This window comes from Pagrus pagrus (assembly GCF_965226575.1).
Source record: "Pagrus pagrus genome assembly, chromosome: 23".
Taxonomy (NCBI): domain Eukaryota; kingdom Metazoa; phylum Chordata; class Actinopteri; order Spariformes; family Sparidae; genus Pagrus; species Pagrus pagrus.
In genome coordinates this window covers 16,551,553-16,579,545 of record NC_140205.1, presented here as the reverse complement: position 1 = coordinate 16,579,545, position 27,993 = coordinate 16,551,553, and the positions used below count along the sequence as shown (strand labels likewise).

The following is a 27,993-nucleotide window of genomic DNA, read 5'->3' as shown; positions in this document are numbered from 1 at the left end:
AATACAGCAAAAACCTTCTGAACAACCAGGAAACCAAAATAACTTGATTTAGTAGCTCATGGATGCTATTACGGTTTTAACTGCCAGAATTGAGTCAAAATTCATACTCTTGCTCGGAAATTTGAACACACAGACATGATACACAGATTTTTAGATTCAGTGTGACTTACACTCTTAACCTCTGCAGATATCATTATCCCAGATGTCCATCATAAATAAATGTCCATCCGGCAAATCATACTAAAAAAGACACTCCTTATAACTCCAGAACTTGCCTGAGAATCATCATGGGTCCATGGGTACATTGCAAACGGGAACAGCTAATAGCTAATTTGGCATACTTTTAATGGTGCCTATTACAGGCTAAAAAAAAGGGGCCAAGTTAAAGTGTATAGCTAATCAACCCATGGCAACGTTATACTGCCTGTTCAATGCATTATTGTCCTCAGTGTCAGACTTTGACTGGGTAGCCTTGAGGTTAAGACACCGTGAATGAACCACAACATCCTGTTCGCTATCTACTGTCAATAATGTTATAAAGGCATAAAATGATCAAACTTATAAAAAAGCAAAGTTAACTTTTGATCTGTGACAAAGCTTCTTTTTTTTTTGCAAAATAGTACTGACCGTTAAACTGGACGTGTATCATGAGATGCAGATTTGTGCAATATAAATGTCATTCCTAGGACACTGGGCTGAGCCTTTCAAAGATATAATTTCTCCCTGACCATCTTATGTTGTTTTTGTTTTATTATTCAAAATGTCTTACTATCAAAAATGATTCACTTTTTTCAGACTGAGAAAAAAAGTGCATGTTGAAAATGGTTTGAACAGCAGCAGTTGAAACAAAAGTGCTACAACAAACAGTGCTGTGTGACAGCACAACAACATTTCGTCTTACCTGTGCGCAAGTAGACACCTGTTTGTAACGGTGTGTGTGTGTGTGAGAGAGTGTGAGAACGACAGAGACAAAGAGGAAAGACTGAGTTTGGTCAGTGACGATGAACTGAGCCGAGGAACACTCATTCTATCCTCTGGCCACATAACCCTCACTGTCTTTCTCTCTCTCACTCGAGCAGTAAATCGAATGGTAGTCAACTGGAGCGTTCGATCCCCATCCATTTTCACTTGCTTCTTTTGTGCAGCTTTATAGATGGTTACTGTGGTTACGTGTGATCTCTCTGTGGAGGGGAAGTGGTTCTCATGATGGGGAATCACAGGTTTCAGTCAGACCATCACCGGCTCTTGTAGACACCATCAAATTTGATTATCGTGTGTCTGACTGACTCCTGCCTTCTGAGCTCAGAAAACACAGTGGTTCTACAGATGTTCTATTGCATAAAGTAATCCTTTCTTTAGCCGTTAATAGTAGTGCCAGGAACTCCACTATCACAGCTTTTTTGGCAGATATGGTGACATACTGTGGTGATAAATAAAAAGGCTGTGTTTTAACTTAGAATATTACGCACAGCTTAAAAAAAAAGGCATGAATCTACTTGGTTACAGTGAGAGTAAATTAAAGTAACTGAGTAACTCCAGGGATGGCAAAACTTGATGATGATAATGTTTTCTACATGACTGACTTTGGATTTGTGGTTTTGAGAACAAATTCCCTCCAACTCTTGGACAGATTATTTAGATTATTATTAGATTATTACTTGGTCTACAGCCATGCTACCCTTTTTATTTTGACATTAAATCTTCCAATAAAAAGATATGGCAAGATTGGTGGTTTTTGGCCTACATAACCATTAAATGAATATTTAAGACATTTTAAGATGTCAACTTGGACTCTTGGAAACTGCACTAGACATGTTTCACTTTCCAGTTTAAAAGACCACATGATTATTGAAGTAAATCATCAGATTATCAACAATGGAAATAACAATAACAGTATTCTTATGGAAATAACAATAGCAATAGCTATTTTTACTCCAGTGCAAATTTAGTTCTAATCAAGGGATAAACTATACACACTGATAAGCACAGTAGTTCAGACAAATAAACACACCAGCCTAAACTGCTCCTCCTTTGTGCCAGATGCTCTTTTGGAATTCTTCAATGTAAGGCATGTCAAATGTCTCTATATGTACAAATACAGATTGATTATAAATTAAAAACATTTTGTCTATATATGATAAACAACATCCATTTAATTATGTGGCACACTGTTACCAATGAAGGCTCTTACATACTGTATGTGATTTGGTCAATTTTTGCCATAATGCACCAATTAGTACACTAACACTCACACATACACAGTAGCAGAGCATCTTTTGTTGGTCATCAAGGACAAACTGTACCACCTGTTACAAGGCTTCAGCAGCAAACCGCTGGCCCTTCTCCCCTCAGTCCCCGTCTCTGTCGCTACAGGAAATGAGCGAGCGAAGAGGCAGACAGAGATAATTACACACCAAACAATAGCTGTCAGTTCTCTCTACATCGACCTCATGGCCTTGGCCTTGTACTGGCACAACACAGTTTGCCGTAATCTGTGTCCACTCGGTGGACAGCCTGATCCAAAGCATGCCAGAGTAGCTCCACACATCCATTTACTCCATCTATCCCTCTCCCCTCTCCCTTTGCTTCCACAGAACAAAGCATGTTAACCTTGAGCTGCAAAACAGCTTTCTGCTGGCGTCTGAGGAGATATTAGGAAGGAGATTAAGTGAGATTGATGGTGCTTTAATTCCCTGACAAAAATAATGGCTCCTTCCTGTTGTTTAATCTTCAATCTTCATTACATGGGGGAGACTCAAGAGAGAATGGTTTTTAGCCAAAAGAAGGCCGTGCTAACAAAGGACACCATCAAGGATGATGTATTTACATGTTTAATCAAAATGAATTGTAATTGAAAGTCCAAAGGAGGGTCTGGGAATGCATCAAATTGTGGGCTGACAAAAGATTGTTTAGAAATTTGAAGGTAATTCTTTTAGAGGATGGGCTTTTTGGAATGCAGTTTACCACATTGTAATTAGGAATGCAATCATGAAAGTCTCGTCTGCATATTGCAATTGTGATTTTCATTTTGTTGATGATTTACACATACTTATGGATTTATCTTCTTGCCATGACCTCGGAGCTCTGAAAACACTTTAAAAAGTTACTATTTCAAAAGCATGAAGACAAAAAACTCGGACAAAGTTAGGTTTTAGAGATAGAAAGTTGTCAAAAAACAGAAGCCATTTACATTTTCCCCAGAAGGTTCAGGAGTTGTTTGAGAGTAGTTGGACAACAAAGTTTGAGTGCTGTTAAGAGAGTTGACCTATAACCTCACTATTGTGGGATGAGAAAGACAACACCATTACAAGAAGGATCCCTTCTTTTTATAAGACAAAAATGGGTTTTCAAGGGGCACAGGTTCGAATCTTTCTCTTGTGGTGGATGGAGTGTCCTTGAGCAAACCAATAAACCCCTACGATTTTCCAGAGGCGCTGTTCCAAAGCTGACCCTGCACACTGACCTGCCGGTGGAGAGCAGCGAACGAAGATGAAATTCCTCCTTTGGGTGATCAATATCATGAGAAAAACAGGCGATAGATGCAGCCTGGGCTATTTGCTCCTACGGTACAGGGAGGTCAGAACACAGGGTCAGCTGAAGAGCAGCACTCTCAGAGCTGACAGGGAATCAGTGTCTTGCTCAAGGACACTTCAGCAGGGAGGAAGCATGCTGGGATGCTGCCGAGTTCCTATGGTTCAAGGGCGTAGTCCTCGTTCACCAAAACACCTTGCTGGTCTCAAAAAATTTGAATAAGTAATCTGAAAAAAAAAACTGAAGATAATGATAAACAAGATACAGTGTTGTACAAGACCTTACATTTATGATGAGTGTAAGTCACTTGAGATTACAGTTAATAAAGAAAATTACATTTAAGTAAAGGTGCCTAAATGACGGCCGGCTGGAACAGCCTTAAAATAGTTCTGTAATATTTTAGGCTATATCGCAATCCACAATATTAATCTTGATATTTCAAAATCTCCACTAAAGTACTCTAACGCTAGGAGTGGGTGATGAAATCAAATAGCACAATATTCATGGCCAAATACAACGATATCGACCTTGTGACAATATTGTATGGATGACTATTGGCACTTTCACAAAATATTAATACAATGACATTTTTGATTAAAAAAAAATAGGTGTGTAACAATCCACTGAACCGGATCCAATGTGATAATGCAAAGTGAAACATCATTTTTAAGATGTGCCTGTATTTTAAAGAAAAAAAAACATTCTAACAGTGTAGGCAGACTATGGCAACCAGCCAATAACAAGATGATGAGGATATTGACTCCCCTCTCAGTTCTCAATATTCTGGACTTTGGTGAAAAGACAAGTCAACAGACAAATGGGGCATCTCACTCAGCAGTCCGCTAACTTGTTGCTCTAACTTTGGCAATATTAGCTACTTTGTTTCAACATTATGTTCTGTCAGACAGTGCAGTGATTTAAACCAGCGTGAGTAATATGTGTAATTTGTTAAACTATGAGTAAAGGAAAAGTCAGCTAGCTGCTAGGCTAATTTATGCAATTTAAAAACCCATTTGCTTGAGCTAATAATGATGACTAGCAAAAAACAATTGTTTTGTCTCCTTGACATATTTATTGAGAATAAGTTTATACTCTTGTTAACTGCACTTGTTAAGCCATGTTTTATGTGTGTTAGTAGAGTCAGTTTAAAGTAAATTCTACTGCAACTGCATTTAACCATTTACAAGTGCTGAATATATATATATATATATATATATATATATATATATATATACATATATATATTTTATTATTGTATAATAAAAACAGCAATAGAAACAAAAGATAAGCAAAAGTAAAAAAAACAGTGAGGGGTTTTACTTTATTATATTCAAGAAAAAAATGCCTTTAGACAGTACATGTTGTGTCTATTTTCCGAGTTAAGAAGAAAAATTGGTTGTAGTTGTAGTATTTTCATCCCTGTTAACACCCGGCCCCTTTGTCTATTTTCTATATTTTTCTGTAAGTGACATTCAGCCAGTTTTCTATGGTCGCCTAATGATTGACTGCAAATAGATGGACTGTCAATGCCGCAAACAGCGCATGCAGATGAAAGGGGTCCCGCCGCGTCACACCGACATTTTGACATCGTATCTGTGCATCCATAAGAAGGCCTGTTTGTGTGTATGTGTGGGGGTGTGTGTTTGTGCATAAATACACGTGTGATCAATTGACTGTAGCCTTGTCTATAGTTGTCCCTCTGTACAATAGGGACTATAGCAGCAACAGAAACAGTCCTTTTAATCTAGTGCATCTTTTGCGGTGTCTCAGTCTGATGTCCAACTGCACAAAGAAAGGTCAGGGAGGGCTCGGCTCGGGTGGGTGGAACAAACAACTGGGATTTGCTTTCTCTCTCTCTTTCTCTCAGTGAGGTTTCAAGGTCTGCTTTGGCGTACAGTTACAGTTAGTTTACCCGCCATCAAAGCAAACCCAAACACCGAAGTTCTCTAATAGACTTATTTGTGTGTGTGCTACATGTTTTGGCACAAAAAAAACGATTGGAGCGAGGGGGGTGGTAACTTCCTAATAACTGAACTGCGCAGGGAGAAAGTTAACCAACTTCCTTCAAAAGTTCATCCTAGCCGTCATTTTCCTACATCCTCTTTCTGTTTCTTCTTTCTCTATTTATCTCTTCCCCTGTCACATCTGCGGTCCCTATCTATGGTAATAGCTGCCAGTCTGAACATTTAATAATAATTTCTGCTTCTGAATCGGTCCCAGTACTAAACCCATGCCTAGCAAATAGCACTGCACACTGCCTAATCTAGCTCATCCTCCTGAGTTCAATACAATTTATCAGCAAGAGACAAGGGGGGGGAGAGAGAGAGAAAATAAGGAATTGAAGGAGAATAGAGCAGGAGGAGAAGGAGGGAGGAGGAAGGGGGTCAGCGGAGGTAGAAAAGAAGAGATGAATGCAGCCCCTGTTCCTTCCCACTGTCTCAAACAAGGCCTGGGTAAACAGGAAGTACAGCTGCGCTCTCTGCCTCTGTCCCTGTGACTCTCCGTCTTCTTCACTCTTTCTTTCAGCTCCTGCACCTCCCTCCTTAGCCTGTCCAAAAATACACTGCATTCTTTTTTCACAGTTAGATTTTCTTTATCTGCTACACTAAACAGAGAGAACAACAGTGGACAAAAGTTAACGGGAAAAGAGGAGGAAGAGAATAAAATGTGATGCACAAACAAACAATTTGACAAATGTCGTGTAGAATATCGCGCTGCCGTCCCGTCACACTGCGAAGACTCATGATAGTTGGCAATCTGGACACGCAGTTCCCCTCAGTGGGCCCTAATCCCCCTATTTCTTTAAGAGAGAGAGGGAGTAGAGCGAAGGAGAAAGGAGGCATTGTGGCTCGAGACAGTGCAGTAAAAAGAGGAGCGTACAGTACCAAATTGAGGTCGCGGCAAGACAATGGCTGCCCTTCACTGGCTCATTCACACACGGTCTCCACACAGCTCTATCAAACGCCTCTTTCTTTTCTTCTTCCCCTCCTCTGTTCTGTTCTTTCTCTTTCTCTCTCTCACGTCCGCCTTTCTTCTCCTCATCACAGAGGGATGGGGGGATAATGAAACCCCGGCTCACCCAGGCTGTTCTGGGGCCCGTTTCAGAGAAGAGGAGCTCTCTCTCTCTCACTCTTCTCAATGGGCACCTTCTCATCTTCTCTGTTCAACGCCTTATACCAGCTCCACCCACTGCTTTTGTTTTGGAGGGAGAATGTATAGTTCAACAGGAAGTGGTCTGTTTAGCAACAGGACCCTATATCATGTTATGGTGAGAAGTTCTTGGAGTCTTGTTTGTGGTGCTCACCTATGTCTTTTACAATGTTTTATAGGGGACAGAGAGGTATATTAGAAGCTAGAAAATTCGTTTATTAAATTCAACTGAAATTCAAATTTGAAGACATTGAAGTTACAGTGACAACTTGGGTTTTTTCACAGTTTGTGTTGATGTTATTTATTGTGTCGTATTGTCAACTTATTTATAATAACTGAAATGATGTTTGTGTTATTACAAATAGAGTAAAGTACTTAAAAAGGTTACTAGTACCGGACGGGCAGTAATTACAGTAGATAATATTGGTTCAGATTTTCACCGCAAATTTCCATGTGTTACAAGACAAGGGGCTGTGTTCGTGGGTGAGTGTTGCTTCAGGTACTGGGGAGTAATAAAATATGATTAAGGAAGTCCAGAAACAGATTCATGCATTTGTAGGGTAAATACCACACGACAGCTTACTGAAACAGGATTTTATGGGTCTGGAAAGATATCAATATGGCAATCATTTCATATTTTTGGGGTCTGAACATGGCCTCAACCACATGTGTAATTTGATTACTTCCCATGTTTCTCTGCGGCTCTGACTCAGATGTTACTCTTACTCTGTTCTGAAACACAGGTTGTCATTTGGACCCATGAATGAGACACTGCAAACACCAGCCAGCCCCACTCCTCTCTAATGAATGAATCATAGCACTGAATGTGTGAGAGCTGCTGATGACTCACAGGCAGTGAAATAACATAACTGGAAAGTTAAATTTCTTCGGAAACAATTAGTAAGTTAGACTACCTAGCTTCCACTTGGAAAATCGACTTGAAAAGTGGAACATAAGTAGCCTAGTGAGCCAGCTTCCACAAACTTTACAAATATAGTACTCCACTGATTCAGCATTGCACTTTAATAACATTGTCAGACTCAAAAGTCATGCAGCAGAACAAGAGATACTGTCTTTAATATTCCATAAATTCAAATCCCTGGTCAAAAAAAAATGCATTCACATTACCCTCAATGCCACCAAACTGCCAAAAGTCCTCATGTGTGTTGTGCTAGTAGCAGCTAATGTAGCCTCAAGCCACTAGCCTCGAGCAGAACTATGAACAAGCTATAGAGAGCTAAGAAGTTAATTTGGTTCTAATGGCACACCCACAAGTTTTTCAAACATGTAGTCTTCTGGCCAAAAGAGGTAATTCATAAAATTTCATGCCGCTTTGTCTGAAGCCACAAAACACAGACAACTGTTTTGCCTTGGACCCTAAGAACATGCTAAATGTTGCAATTGATCAAATTGCTTAAATTGCTAATGCTACATAACCAATGCTATGTGAGGAGGACACCGTATCAATATTCATGGGCTACACATTTTGACATGCACAGGCAGTAGCACGCCACTAACATTGACGGTGCGTATTTTAGGGACTTAAATGTCTGTCAACTGCAGCCAATGAAAACATCCAGCCTGAGGCTTGAAGCCTAAATGGTGTTTTCATAAAAATGCCAAAAAACAACTCATATGCTTTGAGGAATGGATGGTTTTGAAGTGGACAATACCAGTTTCACTTTACCCAGTTTGAAACATACACATAAATATGGGAAGAAATATTGTTTGGATAAAGCCAAAATCTGTCAGTTGATAAAACAGTAAGATAGGGATACACAATAGATGTTCTTGATAGGGATGAACTGTGTATGAATTTATACTAATCAAATTAACAACATATTAAAATATAACAGTTTCACTTTTTTTGCAGTCTTGCCAAGTATTTATTTTCATGTATAAGACTGTGAAGTTTTGTTTTGCTAAGATTAGATGTGTTTTGTTTGTTGATGTGTGAAGATTATATGAGGTGGTCCATAAGGATATCATTAAGTGAAGGTATCCCTTTTTCCTGGAGTCTGTAGATTTGGGGGGAAAAGCACTGAGAATACTTTGCAATACTAGCAAAGGTATGTCAAATACATTTTTTTTTTTTGCAGAAATGTGTCATTTTCATTTTGTTCACCACAATTTAGACCAGCTGATATAAAAAAAGAAGCATTCTTATAGAGCTTGCTCTGTTTCCACAAAGGAGACACAAATGTCTCATTCACTAAGTCATGTATCATATGGACTGACTATTAAGAAGAAAAGACCATGAACAGTAAAATATGTTCCCTTTCTGCCAATGAATGGATCTGAAGAATTCACTGTTCACACACAGACAAAAATCTCAGAATGCCTCTGCATGCAAGTTAATAAGTGAAGAGGGTAAAAGCACCTTCAGGCTACGTGGGTCACAAAGGCTGATCGTCCACAAACCTAATTTGGCTTGGCAAACCTAATCGTTTACAATTGATCGAATACAGAGTCTACTGGATGCTTTTAACCGGTTTATTGCGAGACAAGGGGGAAACAGGGATTGGCATTGTTATTCATACGACAGAAAAATTGCTGTCTTCGATTAGCATTTAAGCAGAAGGACGTCAGTTGCCCACAGGGTTAAGCGCGTGATGATGTTAAGGTGACCATTATTGCCCCACTGGAAAAGATTGCTCTGGTATTCTTTTGATGGTCAAGTGCTCTTCAGTGGGAGGCAATCATATCTCATTGCATGCACATACAATAGTATATCGAGTTGAACGTGTTTAAACCTGCAGATACTTACACACATATCGTGTGCCGAATTAAGTGGAGAGGAAAAGAGATGTGTGAGAGAATATATTTAGGCCACAGAGTGTAGACAGCGACTTTTAATAAGAGGAAAGCCTAGACTGGACCACAGGGCTGGGGTCAAAGGCCTCACCTTATTGCTCATCTGTTCTGCCTTGAAATCCAAGGCAATTGACTGAAAACTAATTTTTCATTACATTTTAGGTTACAAGGGAGTAGTCACACAGCAACACACTGACACATCATTTGTATGTTTACAGAACATTACTGTACAACCACATCACGTGCTGCCTGTTACTAAACAGCTCAGTTGGAACATTTTGTAATTTTATCAGAGGGATTTTGCCAGTAATGTAAAAAATGTTTTTATCAAGGTCAAGGCAGGCTGGAAAGGACTTCTGATCAACATATGACACCCTTCTCTTTAGAAGGTGCTCAGAATGAGATCAGCCTGATCGGGCACTGATCGTTATCGGCCAATATGCGTTGTAAAACGTTTGCATTCCAAAGAATTTTTCCTGAATTCTGTGTTCTATTTACTTTTTCTAAATGCTGTTTTGTTTTTCTTTTGTTTTTGTTTTTTTTTGCAGTTTACAGATGACTTTTAATTGTGTTTTGAACCCATTTCTTTGAATAAATATAAAATAAATATAATTGTTTATTACTTCAACATTTAAATGATGATTTTACTATGCCATCAATAACTAGCAACTATAGATGACAATAAAGTGAAGAAAAATCATACTGCTGCTTCCAGTGGTCGGTGATTGTCCCCAAAAATCCTGACTGGAGCACCCTTAGTTAAAACAATGAAGGAGGCTGCATCAGGGACTGCTGCAATATCAGAATTGGAAATCCAGATTGATTTATCCTGAATCTGAAGACTGTTTTGATGCCAAAACATTGCAGAGTGGTTTGAAATTCTCGGACAGGATTTTAAAATATAGAAAGCCATCATGGCTGCGATCTTTCATTGCGAAGAGTGAAAGAGCGAAGAGCAGCATCTGAATGGATGATATCAAAAGTTAAGCCTGGTTTATGTCATCTTGCTGGACTACATTTTATGTTTTTATATTTTTTAAGAATGTTTTAAAAATAATAAGTGGGGGATGTTTGGGGGCAAAAGGCATTACTTGCAACATAGTCTTGCATAGCACTGAGGAAAGATCTGGCTTTACCAATTATTACTCTGGTACTGTGAAAAAAACAGCTTCTTTGTATTTCTTTGAACCAATCACAATTGGGCTTGGGCAGGGAAAGTGCCCCTGCAAAATAGTGTTGTGGTGAACTTATGCACATGGGGAAGCGAGCCTTGGCATTAAAATGGTTAAATCCCCACAAAAGAAAAGGTAACAGCTGCTAGCTTGTTGTTTACTGTACCTTTAGCGACCTGGTTAGTGTTAGAGTAACTTGCCATTTTCAGCGTGGAGGTTTGCTAGCTCAGAGGTTGTTGTTATCGTTTCCTGCAGCAAAAAGGATTTTGGAAAACAATAACACAAAGATGGTGGAAGGAAGGAGAACGTGACCTGAGATATGCCCAATATACCACTAATCTACATCCGCTGAGTCAGACTACTTGCAACATAGTTCCCCAGCCAAAATCAAGCAATGATGTGCACAAAAACACTCTCTAAGACTAAGACTAAGACTAAGACTTCAGTGCCAGACAAATTCCTCTAGCATGCACAAAGCATTTCATGTTTTGGGTTTTGTGTATGTAGCTTCAGCATGTTTAAACAGAAAGTAACAAAGCAACATGGACACACAAATTATCACAAAACCGTAAGCATAAAACAAATTTGTCCAAACTAGATTTATTCAACATTCCTGTTGATCAGTAAATGCTAAACCAGGACTGTCATATTTAATGTGATCCCAAAAGTTTGGAGGATTTTTTTCAATCAGAAATTCCCCAGTGAACAATTCTCTCTTCAAACACATAATAATTTTGCAGGAAAAGGTCTCATATTAAGTCATTACTTTAACAGACATCTCATACTGTGCTTAACTTTCATGCCAACAATCATTTTGTCAGAAATGTTTTTTGTTAATGGTGAAAAAATGAATGAACAAATTTCCTATCCTCCTCCTCACTTTTACAGTCAACTTTGACAGCCACCGGTGATGTGAAGTGATGTGAGGGTTGGTATTAAGTGGGAGACACAGCCAATACTGCGTGGCTATTTTCCTGTCACGTCATTGCCATTTTGCCTTGCTCTTCAAACAGCACGTACAATGTGGAATTGTCAGACAGGAAATGGGTCGAACATAAAGCAGTTAACTGACAGGTAAGAAAAAGAAACAACAGGTGGAAGGACGTGGAAACACGGCGGCTAATGGAGCTGATTGTGGACGTAGTCAGAGAGGTGATGCTCTGAGGCCCGCAGGGAGCAGACAGCAGGCCTGACCTCCTAATCTTACATACAGCACAGCCACTCTCCTGCTGTAATTACCTGTCACACTGTGAGCCTGTGTGTGTTTTGGAGGAAGGGGTGTGGTAGGAGACAGCACTTGCACTTGACCCAACGTGCAAACCAACCCTGTGTTTCCCATAAATGACATGAGAAAAGCACTGGCGGCCACGCACATCTACCTGAGACCCTGACTCCCCTGGCCCCGCTCCCTTTCTGGCTCCCAGTAATTACCTGTGGGCCTGTGGAGGGGTGGGAACCATTGTGTGCTGCCTGCGTAGCACTCGGGGAGATGTGGGATTGATGCGCACTCAGCGACCTCTCTGATTGGGGTTAACAGCAGCCTCATTTGCATGAGAAGATGGGCCTTTCATTAGCTACAGTAGCAAGACCTCAGGTGCAGAACACTTATACCTGCACACATGAACACACACATTAAACACACACAAGGAGAGGGTAAATGATTTAACCTTTCAAAAGACACAAGGTTCTCTTGTTTGTTTGTTTTTTTGCTGTGTGCAAAAAGTATTATCACATTTGTCATCCAGGCTGAACTTTTTCCAGCCAAAATATCCCCAAAATGTCTGAATACTTAAATTTTGAGCTGGTGAGCTTTAAGCCAGAATGGTGTCATGGAGAATGTGGCACGGCACACTTCTGAATGAATAATAAAATCATTACTTTTTTTCCTGTTGGATCCATGATGAAAATAAGCTGTTTACTTCGGCCTGACATCTGGTGTTGATGTTGCTCCGCATCAAAAGACAAAGACTCGTCAATCACGGCCATAGGATGAATGTAGTGGTACAGTGGGGGTTCTGACACAGAGGCCTCCACCAAATAACTCCAGGTGATCTGTCAGAATAAGATGCACCTCACTCAACTTTTACTATTTGGCAGAGAAGGAGGATGATGTGATTATCACTGTTCTAACTTATTGTAAAATCGTTGTAGTCTAAGCTACTGGACGCACAGTATGAATCAAACTAGACTTCCCGTATTTCATCTTGTTTTTTAAAAACATATGGCAATTTGCAATTTGAATGCTTTTAAGGCTAATATTTCAGCACATCAAGCGCACATAGGAAACATGGGCACCCTGTATGGAAACGATCCTTTATTTCATTCAACTTTTATGGAATGGACTTTCAGTCATGCATTCCATGTATGCTGCAGGCGCAAACTGGCCATCGGGAAATCTTGTGAGGGCCATTCAGAAAAACTTAAAGTATCTAGCACTCGTTGACAAATCGTTGATAGAAAGAGAAAACTTAAGAGAAAGTGTACAGGACAAAAAAAAAGGCTTTGCTGGCTGACACTGCAAAGCATGCAAATTTAATGGATTATTTGAAGTAGCCTGCAGTCGATGGGGATAGTGGCGAAGAGGGAAAAACACCAGTGAGCAGGGAGCAGGTGCTTTGTCATGCTTACATGCTATGAACTATCTAAATGAACTAACTAAAGAACAAAATGTGTATAATCGTTTATCATATTACATACTAGCCTAACACAAACAATACAAATTAACAGATTTTTTTTTTATTAAACATTAATTGAGTGATCATTTTATCATTTAATTTCATCATTTTATGTCAGTTTAAATGTTGTGCATTAAATTGGGGCCTCTTGACAGCAATTCCAAGGCTGCTTTGTGTTGCCAGTCCAGTCCTGATGGCAAAGTAAATGTTGTATGTTTACGCAAACTGATGTTCTCTAATTATGTCTCTTACAGTAGCGCCATTACTCATATGTAAAACCCATAGTCTACAGTTTAGACAAACCTACTACAATCTAAAAAAACACTGACAAACACAAAACTTGGTTTACTGTTAGATTCACCATTTTAAAAAAGAAGTTTCTTTATAATACTACATCATACAATCACTTGCACACACAGAGAGGGCAAGCCAGGCAATATACAACTGAAGACAGCCTCAGTGCAAATCTGAAATAGAGTCACGCAACAAAGTGGACACTTCACTCAGTGACACCTACAAAGGCTCTCTCTCTCCATCTTACACACACACACACACACACACACACGATCACACACACTGTCCTGTGCTGTCATGTAATATTCAGCGTGTGGCCGGGCGGGCAGATGCCTCATCCCCAGGGGGTCCCATCATGCCTATGCTAGGATAAAACATTTAACAGCACAGGACAAAATGGAACACACTCGATGAATAAACAGGAAGGGTTTCTGGAAGAGCACATACACAAACACACCACATTCACAGTCTTACTATCACATGGTTGCTTTAAAACAAATCTAACCATTACGATATGTCCCCACATGCAGAGCTGAATTAAAATGTCTCAGGATTTAAAAGAGAAACTATCTTATGAAGTTTTTTTCAACTTACATCTGAAACAAGCAACATGACATTTGTACATTCTGGCCTACACTTGTACAAAACCATTTTTATCACAGTGACCTCCAAGCCCCAGTGCACGTACACACACACTCACACACTTTCACTGACTCACACATAAACACACACTCACGTGCAGAGAAGGGGAAAGAGAGACACTGGTTCTCCTTTTAAGGCTATGAAAACAAATGGCCACTTGGCTGTACACACACACACACACACACACACACACACACACACACAAAGTGGGTCTTTAAATGAGTCACCCAACAACTGTAAGAGTGCTTAGCCTGACTGAATAACTGTAGAGAAAAGACAACATAGCAGCATCATATCAATATCATGTTCCATATTCAGCACATGATGGGGAGGAGGAAGAGAAAGAGGAGGAAGCTGTGTGTGTGTGTGTGTGTGTGTGTGTGTACACGTGTGTGTGTGTGTGTGTGTGTGTGTGTGTGTACACGTGTGTGTGTGTGTGTGTGTGTGTGTGTGTGTGTGTGTGTGTGTGTGTGTGTGTGTGTGAGTGTATGCGTGTGTGTGTGCATGCACGCAGGCACGTTTGTTTGTGTGAACGTATGCTTGTGCTTGATGGAGCAAAGAGGAAGAAGCTCTGTAAGTTTGAGCAGATGCTGGTGCTTTGAGTGTGTGTGTGTGTGGTTGTGCGTGCGTGCGTGCGTGCGTGCGTGCGTGCGTGCGACAGAGGGAGCCTAAGGAGGCCTGGAGCGAGGCCAGGCTGGCTGTAGACTGTGAATATTAATGTGTTGTAACCTTGACACAGGAGGAGCCACTGGTGTGGGTGGAAGAGCCTCCTCTGATGACATCAGACAAGAAGACAGGGACTCCTACCTGATGTAACACAGCGAGGCATGACTCCTCATCACACCTCTTCTCTCCTCTCGTTTCCTTTCCTCTAATCTAACCCTGTGTCCTGATGCACCTCGCCTCCCTCGCCCTCCATCATCTTTCATCTCTCCTCTGCTCCACCCCTCTGTCCTCCTTCCTTCAATGTACCTGTATTCTCAGACGTTGTCTTCTCTTCTCCCCTCTCCCTCCTCTTCGATCAATCTCTACTTTGCTGCCACCTCATGTCCTCCACTGCTCTTCTCATACCTTATATCCTCCACCCTTCTTCTCTCTTCTCTTATTCACCAGCCTTCTTCCACCTTCCTCATCTCCTCTTTCTTGATCTTTCTTCATCTCCCTCTTCTACCTCATTTCTTACCACCTCTCTCCTCTTTTGCTCTCTACTCGGCTTTCTTTCCTCTTCCTCCTCTCTCCCCTCCTCACGTCTACTCCTCCGCCTTCATTTGATCTGACCTTGTTGTTTCACACTGCAACTCCTCCACCCTTCAGTCCTCTTCCTCCTCTCCTCTTCCTCGTCATTTCCCAGCACCGCTCTCCTTTCCTCTTCTCTCTTGCCTTTTCCTACCATCACCATGCAGACTTCCTTACTTCTCTTTCCTCTCCCACCTCTTTCTCCTCTTCCATCCCCATTTTCTCCTCCCTCCCACCTCCTATCACCTCTCTTTCTCCTTGTCTCACCTTTTCTTCTCACACCTCAAGTCATTCACTCCTCTTCCCTCCTCCCATCACCTCTTGTCCTGCTCTCTCCTCTTGTCCATCATTACTGCCATCCAACTCCCATTCTTCTCCCTCCTTTGTATACGATTCTGGCCGTGCAACGAGACTCCCCCCTCACACCCCCTCCTCCCCCCATCCTCTCTCTCTTTCAGCTCACTGCCAGGCTACCACAGCCCAAACTGTTCAGCTGCAACTGTTCCAAGCCCAATAATTACAGCTTGTCAGAAAGAATTAATTTTCTCATTTCTCATAAAGACGTGTAAAAAATTACCATGTTATTATAACGCAGCCACTCTCTGGAGGCACCAACGAAAACCAAATTTAATTTCGGAAATTCTTCCCTCGCACATTAAATTAAACACATAAATAAGAGTTTAGGAATTGGGGGGGGGTGGTTGTCGGGAGGGGGAAGCATATGTTCGTTAGGCCAGCCCCAGCTCTGGGTAATGGCCATCGTAATGTTTTGATGGGCCCGGCTATTGGTAAGCACCAATACATTTGCATGATCACCGTCGCGGCAGGCAAGCGAGCTGCCAATTAGCTCTCTTACAGCTCTGGACAGTGCTAGGAGAGAGAGGACAGAGGATCTGTTGGGCATAAGAATACACAGCAAGATATGGAACTGAACTAATTAACCACTACGTATGGAGAGTAGTATATTTGTGTGTGGGATGTGTGGCTTTTAACTGATGATCTCTTACCACTAAGAAAATGTTTATGACTTTTTGGGTTTAGTGGTGTAAATCCAAAAAACATAGCAACAGGCCTCTATAATCTCTAGATTGTGTTATTATTAACACAACACATTAACACTATTATGTGTAATTATTATTTTGTGTCACAATTGTATTAATGCTCTTATTTTCCTCTGCTCATTTTGCTCTGTCATGGCTCGATAGGCAGTTGCTTTGGTCTTGAGTGCTGTGAGTGGACACTGATTCTTTACAGAGAACTGGATTCATTTTTACCACAGAAGTGATCTTCACTGAGACGCCATGATGAACCTTTGCTTGACCTGACAGGACAAATTCTCTTCAATCTGAAAATATTGTCAGATCTATTGATTTCTGCCAACTGCATGGCTCCTCGAAGGTTGGCTCACTGTACAAGTTTTAACAAACAAGCTTCCTTCCCGATTGACCTCCCGAGAAGAACAACGGCATCAGTATTTCAGCAACTGCCTTAAAGGAGACATATTATGTTAATTTTCAAGTTAATACTTATATTTTCGATAATTACTACAATGGTTTATGTGCTCTAATGCTAAAACTCATCTCACATCTCTGTCAATGTGTTTAGCTCCGGGTTAGCAACCATTACAAAATACAAAAGTGTGCCTAGCTTCCAACCTGTTTCCCAAGATTTTACATTGAGGGCAATAACATTCAAATGAGCCTCCTCCTGATGTAAGAAGGAGGCTTAAATCTGAATGCCTCACTGAATGCCATGTTTTCTGACCAAGGCAGCCCATAAAAAACTGACTAGGATGTCTAATTTCAGTTTGTGGGTGGGTAGGTACTCAAGATACCCAAATGTATGTGCACAAGCACTACAAAAGTGAGCTTTTCATAATATGTCCCCTTTAAAATGAGTTAAAATGACTCTAGCCACCACTGGAATGTAAATAGGAGTAGGAAAAGACTAGATGGTATCATAGAGCGAGATCAGGCTTAAACATGAAGAAGTCAATGTATTATTTTTTTTTAATAGCATGACCATTATCATTCCATAACCTTAAACACAACGTTATTATTGAAACCATGATGACGAAGACCCCCTAACCTTTAATTTTAATCCATGTTAATCTAAAGAGCTTACAATTAGTTGATTAATAAATGAGTCGATCAAAGAAAATTAGTAACGAACTATAATTACTAGGGATGGAACAATTATCCAAATCCACGATCTGATTCAATTTTGGATTTAAAAATGTTTGCAGCAATGATAGTAATGCTATTGTAGGCTTTAGACTTTTATGCCCTGAGGAGGTGCACTTGAACACAAAATGAAATCCCTGACAGCACACATATCCTTTGCCATACAAAGTTTAAAACGTGCACCTGAATGCACCTTGAAGTCCCTCTGCGTGCGTGGCACAAACTCCGGCACAGACTGACAGCACAGGAGAGAAACGACACCAAAATGCGACACTCATCAACGTTTTTTATTACATGACTTTCAGTACAAACTGTCAGTGTGGTGGAGAGTCTTACCACATCAGAAAATATACCAACTTTGGGCACTTGACTAACTCTGTTTCTGACTCAGACATATTAGTACAACTACATTTACAGTAGTTGTACTGTAAAGTGTGTACTGGAGAAAATGAGACATTATGTACCTGTGACTCAGGAGCTGACAGAAAATTATCTGGAGTAACATGCATGAACTCACAACAACACTCCCTCTATTCTCTCCAGCAGTTAATGTAGCCACAATGTCAACGACAGGTAATTAAGACACTTTAAAACCACATTCATCCGTGGATGAAGGATTGCTTTAAATGATCTCAAGCTATACTGTGTATTCAGCATCACTAACAATTTGTTGATCAATACAAATGCCTTACAGTTGCAGGGCTGGATGCAGACAGAAGTCTGGATTTTGATAATCCCTCTTAATGTCGAAATTAAAGGCTCATTCTGATCATTTTTATATTTAAAAAAATCATGATACCTCTAATAATTACTTTTGCCAAGGAAGTTATTTTTTTACCCATGTCTGTTTGTTGGTTGGTTGGTTTGTCAGCAGGATTACACAAAAACTACTGAACGGATTTCTATGAAACTTGGATGGAGGATGGGTCTGAATTGGAGCGGATTGAGATAAAAAGAAAGATCGAAGGACAGCATTTTTTTTTCTCACTTTCTTTAACCTTGTGGGGTAAGTGTTTTACAACATTTTCGTTAATTTCTCTGGGAATAATGCACGGATGTTGATGAAGAAAATCATGCATATTTAGGTGTCTGGTATCTATGAGTGAGTACAATTTGAAGATTGGCTTATGGTCAGAGCCAATAAGAACAAAGTTTTAGAAAAGGCTGGGCATTGTTGAAATATTGCCTGTTAACAAGTGATGACATCATTTGGGTGTTGGCAAAAATAGATACAGAATACTCAGAGTGGATTCACAGATGTTAAAAATCTGATGAATGTGATGCAGAAGACCAGCCCTTCTCGCTTTGACTGGGAACTCCCACAATGAAACTAACTCACCCAAACACAGATGAACGGGGTGTCCCCTCTATCTCTGGCACAACGAAGACAGGGACTTTCCCTGCCTGCAGCACAGGACACACACACACACACATTCCCAGGGACACACAGAAAAAGGTCACCCCTGGTTGACACACGCAGTGGGCAGCGTCATGGCTAATCTGACAGGGTTGCGACAAACACTCATACATCCATACACATACACACACACAAACACACAGACACACGGGCCACGGTCAGTGTAACCAGTGCCAGCTAAATCTCCTCAGCAGAGCAGAGATGAGGCCACAATCTGTGATCATGACACTGCCTTGACACACACTGTCTGGACTCAGACACAAACACACACGCACATTCACTCACACACACACACACACACACACACACACACACACACACACACACACACACACACACACACACACACACACACACACAGAGCAGGCAGACAGTATCAGTTGAGCCTCTATTTCACGCTCATTTGTCTTGTATTTGAGTTTGCTATCGCTGCCCTCCTCTGACTCCAGGCCTTTTTTCTATAAAGCACCAGCCACTGCTTTCTGTCATCACAGCCAAGAACACCGCGAGATACTGATGTGCCACAACATTTACACAAATCCACAAGTCAAAATCATTTGTGAGCAAAGTTTTTAGATGAACAGTCAAAGTTTCCAAGATAGAAACACGTGACTGTGCAGAGCATAACTAGTAGTCAAATACACTAGTTTGGCTACTCGTAAGGACAGAGTTTGGAAAGATTCAGTATCCCAGCTTCTATCCATGCACTTTAATAGTGCTCCATACTCTCATTTTATATTATTAATTTCTTGAGGTTAAGTTATTTTCTGAGGAAAAGTAGATTTTTTTTTTTGAGTCCTTCAACATCACTTATTGATTGAACAGGAAGCTTTGCAGCACTCAGGCATTCTTTCAGTCTGCACTGCATGGTCTCTACTGAGTTGGGATTTGCACAACTAGTCAACTAGTCAAGGAAATGTTGCTGCCCTCACTAGTCAGCACACAAAAATACTAGTTGCTTAAACTTATAATCGTATCAATGTACACATCTAAATTACATATAGAAATAATTTGTAATGAAACATCATGTAGCTTAATAAAAACAAGCACCACCTGATATTCTGAGGACTTATAATTATTTTTTTTACCATATTAGCTATGTAACTGCATTCACTAAATGGAAATGCTGTTGTAATTATCAGGGCACGCTTCTGTCATGTTGAATATTGTTTAAATTAGATAAAATAAATTATATTTGCTATGTCTCATATACGCAATATTTTAGTGTTTAACCTTATGGATTCAATTCTGCTGAATTTGAGTGTTTTCTTACCTTTAGACGAGGCAACTCGTTTAAGTTTAAACCTCTGTTTAAACGTCATGAAAGTGTATGGTTAGAAACATGCCTGTCGTTAGGTAGGTATGTAGGTATGTACTATGATTAATTTTTACTTTGTTTACTAATGTGTCTAATATATACCCTGCCAGAAAAAAATCTTAAAGGGGGTAAGCTGCCTTAGAGTGGGTTACTTGCTATTAAAAAGGAAAGCAATTATCTCAATAATAACAGTAAAAGTGACTACTGATCTCTGTTTCTTGACTTTGAACTGTAAACCCAACTTCAGTACTCAGGTGAAAAATAAGTCCAACTAAGCCAGATATCACAAAGTCGGCTGTGTTGTTACATTCATATTAGATAAGTTAGAGCACTTACCAGTAACTCGATGGAGCGACCTGAGGGGAAAAATGTTCAGAAGGAATCAGCTCCTCTGTCTACCGAGCCCCCTCACTCCTGAACAAAAGAAGAGCAAAACACAGGTTAATATCAGTAAAAAAAAAAATGTTTTAATGCAGATTTAATGTGCATTACTCTGGGGTTAGAAGCAGTACGTCTAAGTTTATTAGTACAGAAAATCCAAACAATGATAAAGGTTTTACTGACTTCAACCATTTTATCACAAACTTTTTGTGCCAAACAGTTCATTAATATGGCTGTTTCTGTGTATTCTTTGGGGAATCATTATTTAGTAATTCTTAAACATTTTGTTATAACTTTAGCTGGGCAGACAGGAGATCAATTCCAAATTAGAATAAATGTAGTTGTAGAACCTGCATTAGCCTGAAGATGTTTGAGTTTTGTTGGGTGTGTTTTGCGTCAACGAGTGTGCAAATGCTTCTGTACATGAAACTGTGAGGTAGAGAAGACTGAAAGGAAATAATCAGGTAAAACAAAAACACAAAAAGTGAGAGGGAGCCGAGGGCAAATTCATTCTCCCTGACTGATCCTCTCCTCCACTCCTCTCTTCATCCCTCTATCATTTTCCTCTCACTTCACCCACCCCTTCTTGCTCCCTACATTCCTCCTTCCCTTACCCCCTTCATACAAGAATTCTTCCATCTATAAATATCAAAAAGAGAGACTATAGAAGTACATACACACACACACACACACACACAAACACACACACTGTAAACACACACACACACACACACACACACACACACACACACACACACACACACACACACACACCAGTCTAAACCAATGAGCACAGTGGCGTATTGTGCCAGCAGAGCCAATACACACTTCCACGGCCATTACTCCCCATGGAAACAAGCGAGCGCGTTCGCACACACATGTGATGTTGACGTTGTACCCGCACAGTGGCTGCCTTAGACAATAAGCTATTTCAGGGCCAAATCGCTGACAAAAATCCATTTTTCCACCCCACTAAAAAAGATCAGGAATGAGGGAGGGGAGAAAGAGCAGGATAGAAAGAAAAGCTCAAAATCAAATAAACAGTGGCGTACATCTCTCTTAAGCTGGATTTATCTCTGTATTTTGTCATCATTCTAATTTATTCCCCAGCCTGCTTACAATTACTGCCTTTTCAAAACTCATATTGCTGGCTTGTTGTTGTTCTCGGAGAGATTGCGTGGTATCTGCCAATGAATGAGCAAGGGACTTGCATAAGGTGGAAAAGCTCCTCCTGTACTTTTGTAGATTATCCACTTGATACCAATTCATTTTCTCTCTCACTTGTCACAGTTTTGTAAAGGAAGCGATGTAGGACAAACACGCAAACACACATGCATGCATGCACGCACGCAGACACACGCGGTACTGTAGAGCATAGAGGAAGGGAGTGGGCTCATCATCTTTAGTTGTGATTACAACACTTGGCAAGCTCTCCCCTGCCTGTTTGCCTGCCTATTGCCTTACAAATGGATTAGTAAGCCCTGCTCCATTTGTGTGTGTAGCTTCTCTGAGATTTAGGCTGACTTACAAATAACACCAATCAGATTTGGGAGCAGCCGTTGTGTAGTCTTTTCCGGGGAATATTGGGCGATGTGATTTGGGGACAGTGCTACAGTGCTACAGTGCTGCTCGGATACACTTAGTTTGAAAAACCTTAGGACTCGTGTGTGTTTATGTGTTGTGAAGATTTTACGTGTCTCATAATGAGGAAGTCTGACTGCAACTTTTGGAGTCAGTCGGCGGTTAATCCATGGGAGGCCTGCTTGCTCATCCCTAGTATACATGTTATACAGAAGAAGACAAGTCTGATCTGAGAAAGAGAGAAAAGAGTATTTAGATAAGGATGATGAGTCGGATGATTCACAAGTTCAACCTCTGATGGACAACTCTTGATTAGAGATGCACCAATTTATCAGCCAAACATTGATATTGGCTGATACTTGCCTTGTTGATCTAGCCATTACTTTTTCTACGATTCTCGTAGACATCAGTGACTTGCAGTTTTCAAAATATATTCCAGTGGCCTTAACGTAATCCATTTGATGAGAGCCCTTAAAGTGGCGAATCACATAGACCATGGTGTTAGAACAACAAAGTCTGCATTATCAGAGGCTGTAAACAAACACTTTGCTCAAATGGAGTCCAATCCCATGTTCTGCGACCTGACTTTATACCAGATATAAGGATTGCTACTTGGATGAGGAAATTAAACAACTTTGCACACAACTGATGGATAGGACTGCTGTCCACTCTGTGGTTGAGGAGAGGAGGAAAGAGAGGAAAACAAACCAGAAAGGCCAAGTAGGGGGGCATGACAGCAGCTTGATGGTTTCTTTTATATCTTAATGCTTTTCTAATCATTTTTAGATTTACATTTAATTACTTTAATGTTGGGCTACCAAAAATGTCTCCTCATTGCATAGGTAGTTGTATAGCACTTTTAAAAGGGCTTTTGAAGCAGTTATTTTTATGTATTTTTTTTTTAAGGAATCTTTTTCAAATATATTAATATTATGTAGGTTGCTTATGAATCTATAGACCTGAATTCGTGCTCATTCACAGACAGTTTGCTGGGAAATTAAGGACTGAATGAGTTTTAAACAGTTCAAGTTATTCTTTTATGAAGGATTTCTTTGTCTCCTTGACACAAAAGGGAGAATACATAACAAAAACAAATGGTTTTTTTTTTATTTTATTTTACACATCGGTATCATATCTTGTAGATCTATATTACAAATTTTTCTTTTTGAGAGATTGGCGTTTGTTTCTCTAATTGGTGCAGATTGCTGGCGCTGAAAAATGCTTTCTATCTGAATAAAGTCCAGATTAGATTTAAGACTGTCATTTACACATTGCAACATATGTGTGTCTCTACTGACCAGATCACAACAACTGTACAATAGTTGAGCTAGTAAGCTTAACAAACAAACACATGTATTTGATTTATGAATGAGACACGCGTTTGAACTTCCTGACAGGGAAACACTCACGCCACTCTTCCAAAGTTCATTTGGTGGTTGAACTTCACTGATCAGTGATCATATAAACACTACAACAGCTCTCTACACCCTCTACATGATGTGTTAAAATCACTAGAGCCGCATTTTCCTGGGGCTTTAATGAGACAGAAGGAAGGATGACTAATATCAGTATACGCTCAGAGTCACTTTATGTGCCATCATCAAAGGGGACAGAGTGGACAGAATACAGTGTACACGCAGATCACTTACTGATGCAATAACACATGGTCGAGTAAACATTTACCCCTTTTAATCATCTGGCTTGAGTCGTAAATAGGGTCTTTGTTAAGCTTAAAACGGTCCTTTCCAGAAAGAGGCATCATTGGTTGTTTCTTCAAAACAGCATTCTGCATGTTAACCTTCAATAGCAAAGACGGAAGCAGTGCAGTGCCATTTAGGTGTGGTCAGACATCACACAATGCTTGTGCAAATTTAACATACAGCCAACATACAGACAGTAGCTATAAGCTGTCTAGCAACAGATGCACTGACCATGTCTGGTGGAGTGGGCTCAGCTCTCCCTCTGACTTAATTCAGAACTCATCAGAAGCTCTGGTTCTTCTGTTGTTTCCTTCCAGCACCCTTTTCCCTTGTGTTTCTGTGCATTTATGACAAGATTCACGGTCTTAAATATCATTGAAAGATTTGCTCAAGTTTAAACATTTTTTATTCATGTGGACACTTCCTAGTACTCAATCTGAACACACAGTTACACTGAATTAAAAGTCTAAGTCACACCAGAAAGTGTCACAACAAAATTAATTTGGACATTATCAGAAAATAGTTAATGTTGACAACTCTGATATTGTGAGACAGTTAATATGATAGCTTCCTCCATTTTGGATGTTAAGATCCTTTGGCTTGGTTGAACTCTTCACAAAAGCACTTTGCAAATGTAATTCGATTCATTAGCAAACTGAATGATTGCCCTGAAATTAATTTGATTTTTGGTCGAGTAAATGCTCGTGCGAGCCCTTAGAGAGGAGGTTGGTTGCGACTTTGACCCTGGAGACTGGTTAGCCTCGATTTTGCTCTCAAGAGTCGACAACAAAAGGTGATCTGTACCAAACCTACCAGTTTTACTTGCCCAGACCTAAGCTAACTTTAACTACAGTAGAAGCAGACAGGTAAACGCTTGCATGAATTGAATTTGGAATGTAATCCTTCAACCAATTTTGATGTTTGGGAACTTATTGGCTGGTGCACAATGTTCTACTTTTTCAACACAGTGTCAGAGAGCTGTAAAACACTGCATGCCATTGTGTTCTATTGAGAGAATGATACATCTGTAAATACTGACACCATGTCTTAACTGTGATAACTTTTATTTCCCGTTGAGAAACATCTTCATATCATAGTAATAAACATGTTAATAAAGTACAAACATAGGACTATAGGCTATTCTAGCAAACTCACCATCTTTAACTTGAAAGGTTAAGTCTCCAAACTGATCTCTGGCGCACAGTTGATAGGTACACTGTTTGTTTACTTGACGTAACAGAATGCATTTTTAACTGAATCAGGGTGGACAGCGAGCACCCAGCATCGCGTTGCATCGGATGCTCACATGTAGTTAAGACAGTGCTAGGCTTTCAGATGCCCATGTGACCCTCAGCAGAAAGAGAACAAGATTACAAAGGCTGATTGATATAGTATAATAATTACATTTTAGATTTGTATCTTTGTTTTTTATTCACTATTTTTGCTTGGCATCATGGTGGATCTGGTCTGTAATGTGCTTTAAGTGCCCTGCTCCAGAGAATCATGACTGATAACTATCTGGTCACAAACTGTCCTATATCTTATATTGAAAACATTATAAAAAAAAAAAAAAAAAATAACTGCACTGATATTTGTGTAGAAGGAGAAGGGGTGTTCGGTATATGAGAAAAGTGTGTGTGTGTGTGTGTGTGTGTGTGTGTGTGTGTGTGTGTGTGTGTGTGCGCGCGCATGTGTTTCTCCTGACCCGAGAGTACAGTTTGTGTGAATAAAGCTCTAAGCTGAGCTTCCATTAAGCCCCTTTCAACACAATGCCTTTCTCTCGCAGAAACTCTGTCTGATGGAAATCTGCTTTTGTTGCCGCAGTTCAATGTCCCTGCTATCTCCTGATGGAACGAGAGAGAAAGGAAGGTCTGAATGGGCCTCTATAGTTTTATGTTCCAGACGGTTCACGCACACACATTTGCCAAATCACACACACTCCTTGCTCCTCTACAATGAAATCAATGCTCTCAGTTTTCCTCTCTGTGCACAGCATCTCACAGTGCCAAAGGCTTCTTGTGATCAAACACCACATCATGTTCTGCAACTTCTGATACTGATGCTAACACAGTGCAGCTTTTGTACTCTGGTGTGGCTGTTCATTCACATTGTATTCATGCCGTTTTTGATGGGTGTTTTTATTAGGTTTTCTTTTTTAGATTCCTTATCTTATAATGGTTTTCTTTTGCTGTTATTTTGTGTTTCTGATCACATATTTGTTATCAGGTATAAAATCCATGTACCTTGCTTTAGCATTGTCTTGTCAAAATAAAATCAAACTGCAAGGTTATGTTTTAGATCTAAAAGTGGTTTTGCCACCAAATTTTTTTAACCTAAGTTAAAGAAAAATATTTGTGGAGACTTTGTCACAAAAACTCCACAAAAGTTTAAACCTTGAAAGCAAAAAGAGAGCATCTAACACATAATCTGCTCAGATTTACCTTTAGATTTTGATTGCATGTTGTGTTGGCTCCTCAATCTCTCCCGTGTCTGTATGCACATATTTGTGTGTGTCAGGGTTGAGTAGGTTACACAATTGAACATATGTCAGGAAATATGTCTGGTTGGTTTGTATAGGAGCACTGGGCTGCTGCTCCCAAGGCTACCGTGGGACCAGGAGTGTCCGGGGATAAAGCCTGATTGTTGAGAAGATAAAGACCGCTAACAGAGTGGACGGAGAGGGGAGGGACCACAGGACTGTCCCGCCAAAGGCTGCCACACATACGCATGGAGGCACAAAGACGTGAACACATTTCAAAGTCAGTAAAACTAAACTCGCACACAAGCATTATCTACAGTAGTTTCACATTTAAAGAACGCAAAGAGAGTGTCAAAGTGGTGTGCTGTTGGGGAGATCATAGGACCTTTTCACGCTGGTTAGGAAGAACACTGTGGATGCTGGCTGTTTCTGAGACAGTGGGATTCAGACAAAGACGGATAAAGTGAGAGGACAGCAATCACATATATAGAACAATATTAGGGGTGTCAATCAAAGGCAATTTTTATTTGATACCGATTCTTGGGTGTCTGATTCAATACAGAATTTTTGATTGAATGAATAGAAAAGACACTATTTTCAGCCTCTTGTTCCATCATTCCATGGTGTGCTTAATCAACTGAAATACAATAAGAAACACAACTTGCAATCAAGATACATGTTCCACAGACTTTTTCTTTAAAAAACGTTCTGTATGTAAATAACAAAATAAGGCAGAGTGCTCCGTTGTGTTATCAACGCCATGTCTCCAGCAGAGGAAAGCAGCCTCTCTGCTTCACCGTTAGTTCTGGGGGAAAGCCATCGCATTCCAAGATACTGGACCAGTGAAAGGTTTTTGAGGTGAAACAGACTGAGGGGTTATTTTCTTGACCTCAGAGCTAAGTTGTTTTATGCTGCAGTGTGTTGGTCAGCTGATCGCTGCTCCACTCATTTAACGTTAGTGATGGCGTAGTATTCACAATATAGGCCTATTTCACATTCGTCTTGCAAAGGCAATTATCTAATGATTATATAAAAGAAATGCTTGCAAAAGCTGTCTTTTATGAAGATGACCTACAAGATAATTCTAGCTTGTGCGCCCTAGATTGTTTCAGTGCTGCACTTCCCTTGCCGTTGAGTTCTGTCTTTTTGGTTCTGTCAACATCTAGTTATTAATTAAAATTTAGAAATTAGATTTTTGAGTTTTACTTTTTGTGAATTGATTCTGAATTGTAAGAAATAAGAAAAACATAAAACAAGATTTTTATGTGAATCCAGTTTTTTTTTCCACCCATCCCTAAAAGATATAAAGCCTCAGAGAATCATTAACAATAATGTAAGATAATAGAAACAGATTGTTCCGATCTTGAAACTTCAGTTAAGATAGGACAAGATGTTAGGAATTTTTTCTGCAAATGCGTTT

At 40.1% G+C, this 27,993-nt stretch overlaps 1 protein-coding gene across 9 annotated transcripts in view; it reads right to left on the bottom strand.

The window, feature by feature from the left end:
• The window catches only part of sox5 (SRY-box transcription factor 5), a 259,406-nt gene that overhangs the window by 134,230 nt on the left and 97,183 nt on the right, over positions 1 to 27,993 (bottom strand). For 7 of the 9 annotated variants that reach the window (XM_084346189.1, XM_084346195.1, XM_084346190.1 and 4 more), the window contains 2 exons: positions 20,769 to 20,846; positions 12,099 to 12,278 (listed from right to left, as the gene is read on the bottom strand). In XM_084346189.1, the coding sequence (XP_084202315.1) occupies positions 12,099 to 12,127 (29 nt within the window). In that variant the 5' untranslated portion in view covers positions 12,128 to 12,278; positions 20,769 to 20,846. The remainder of the gene's footprint in view (positions 1 to 12,098; positions 12,279 to 20,768; positions 20,847 to 27,993) is intronic. The other 2 variants (XM_084346191.1, XM_084346192.1) reach the window with 1 other exon arrangement.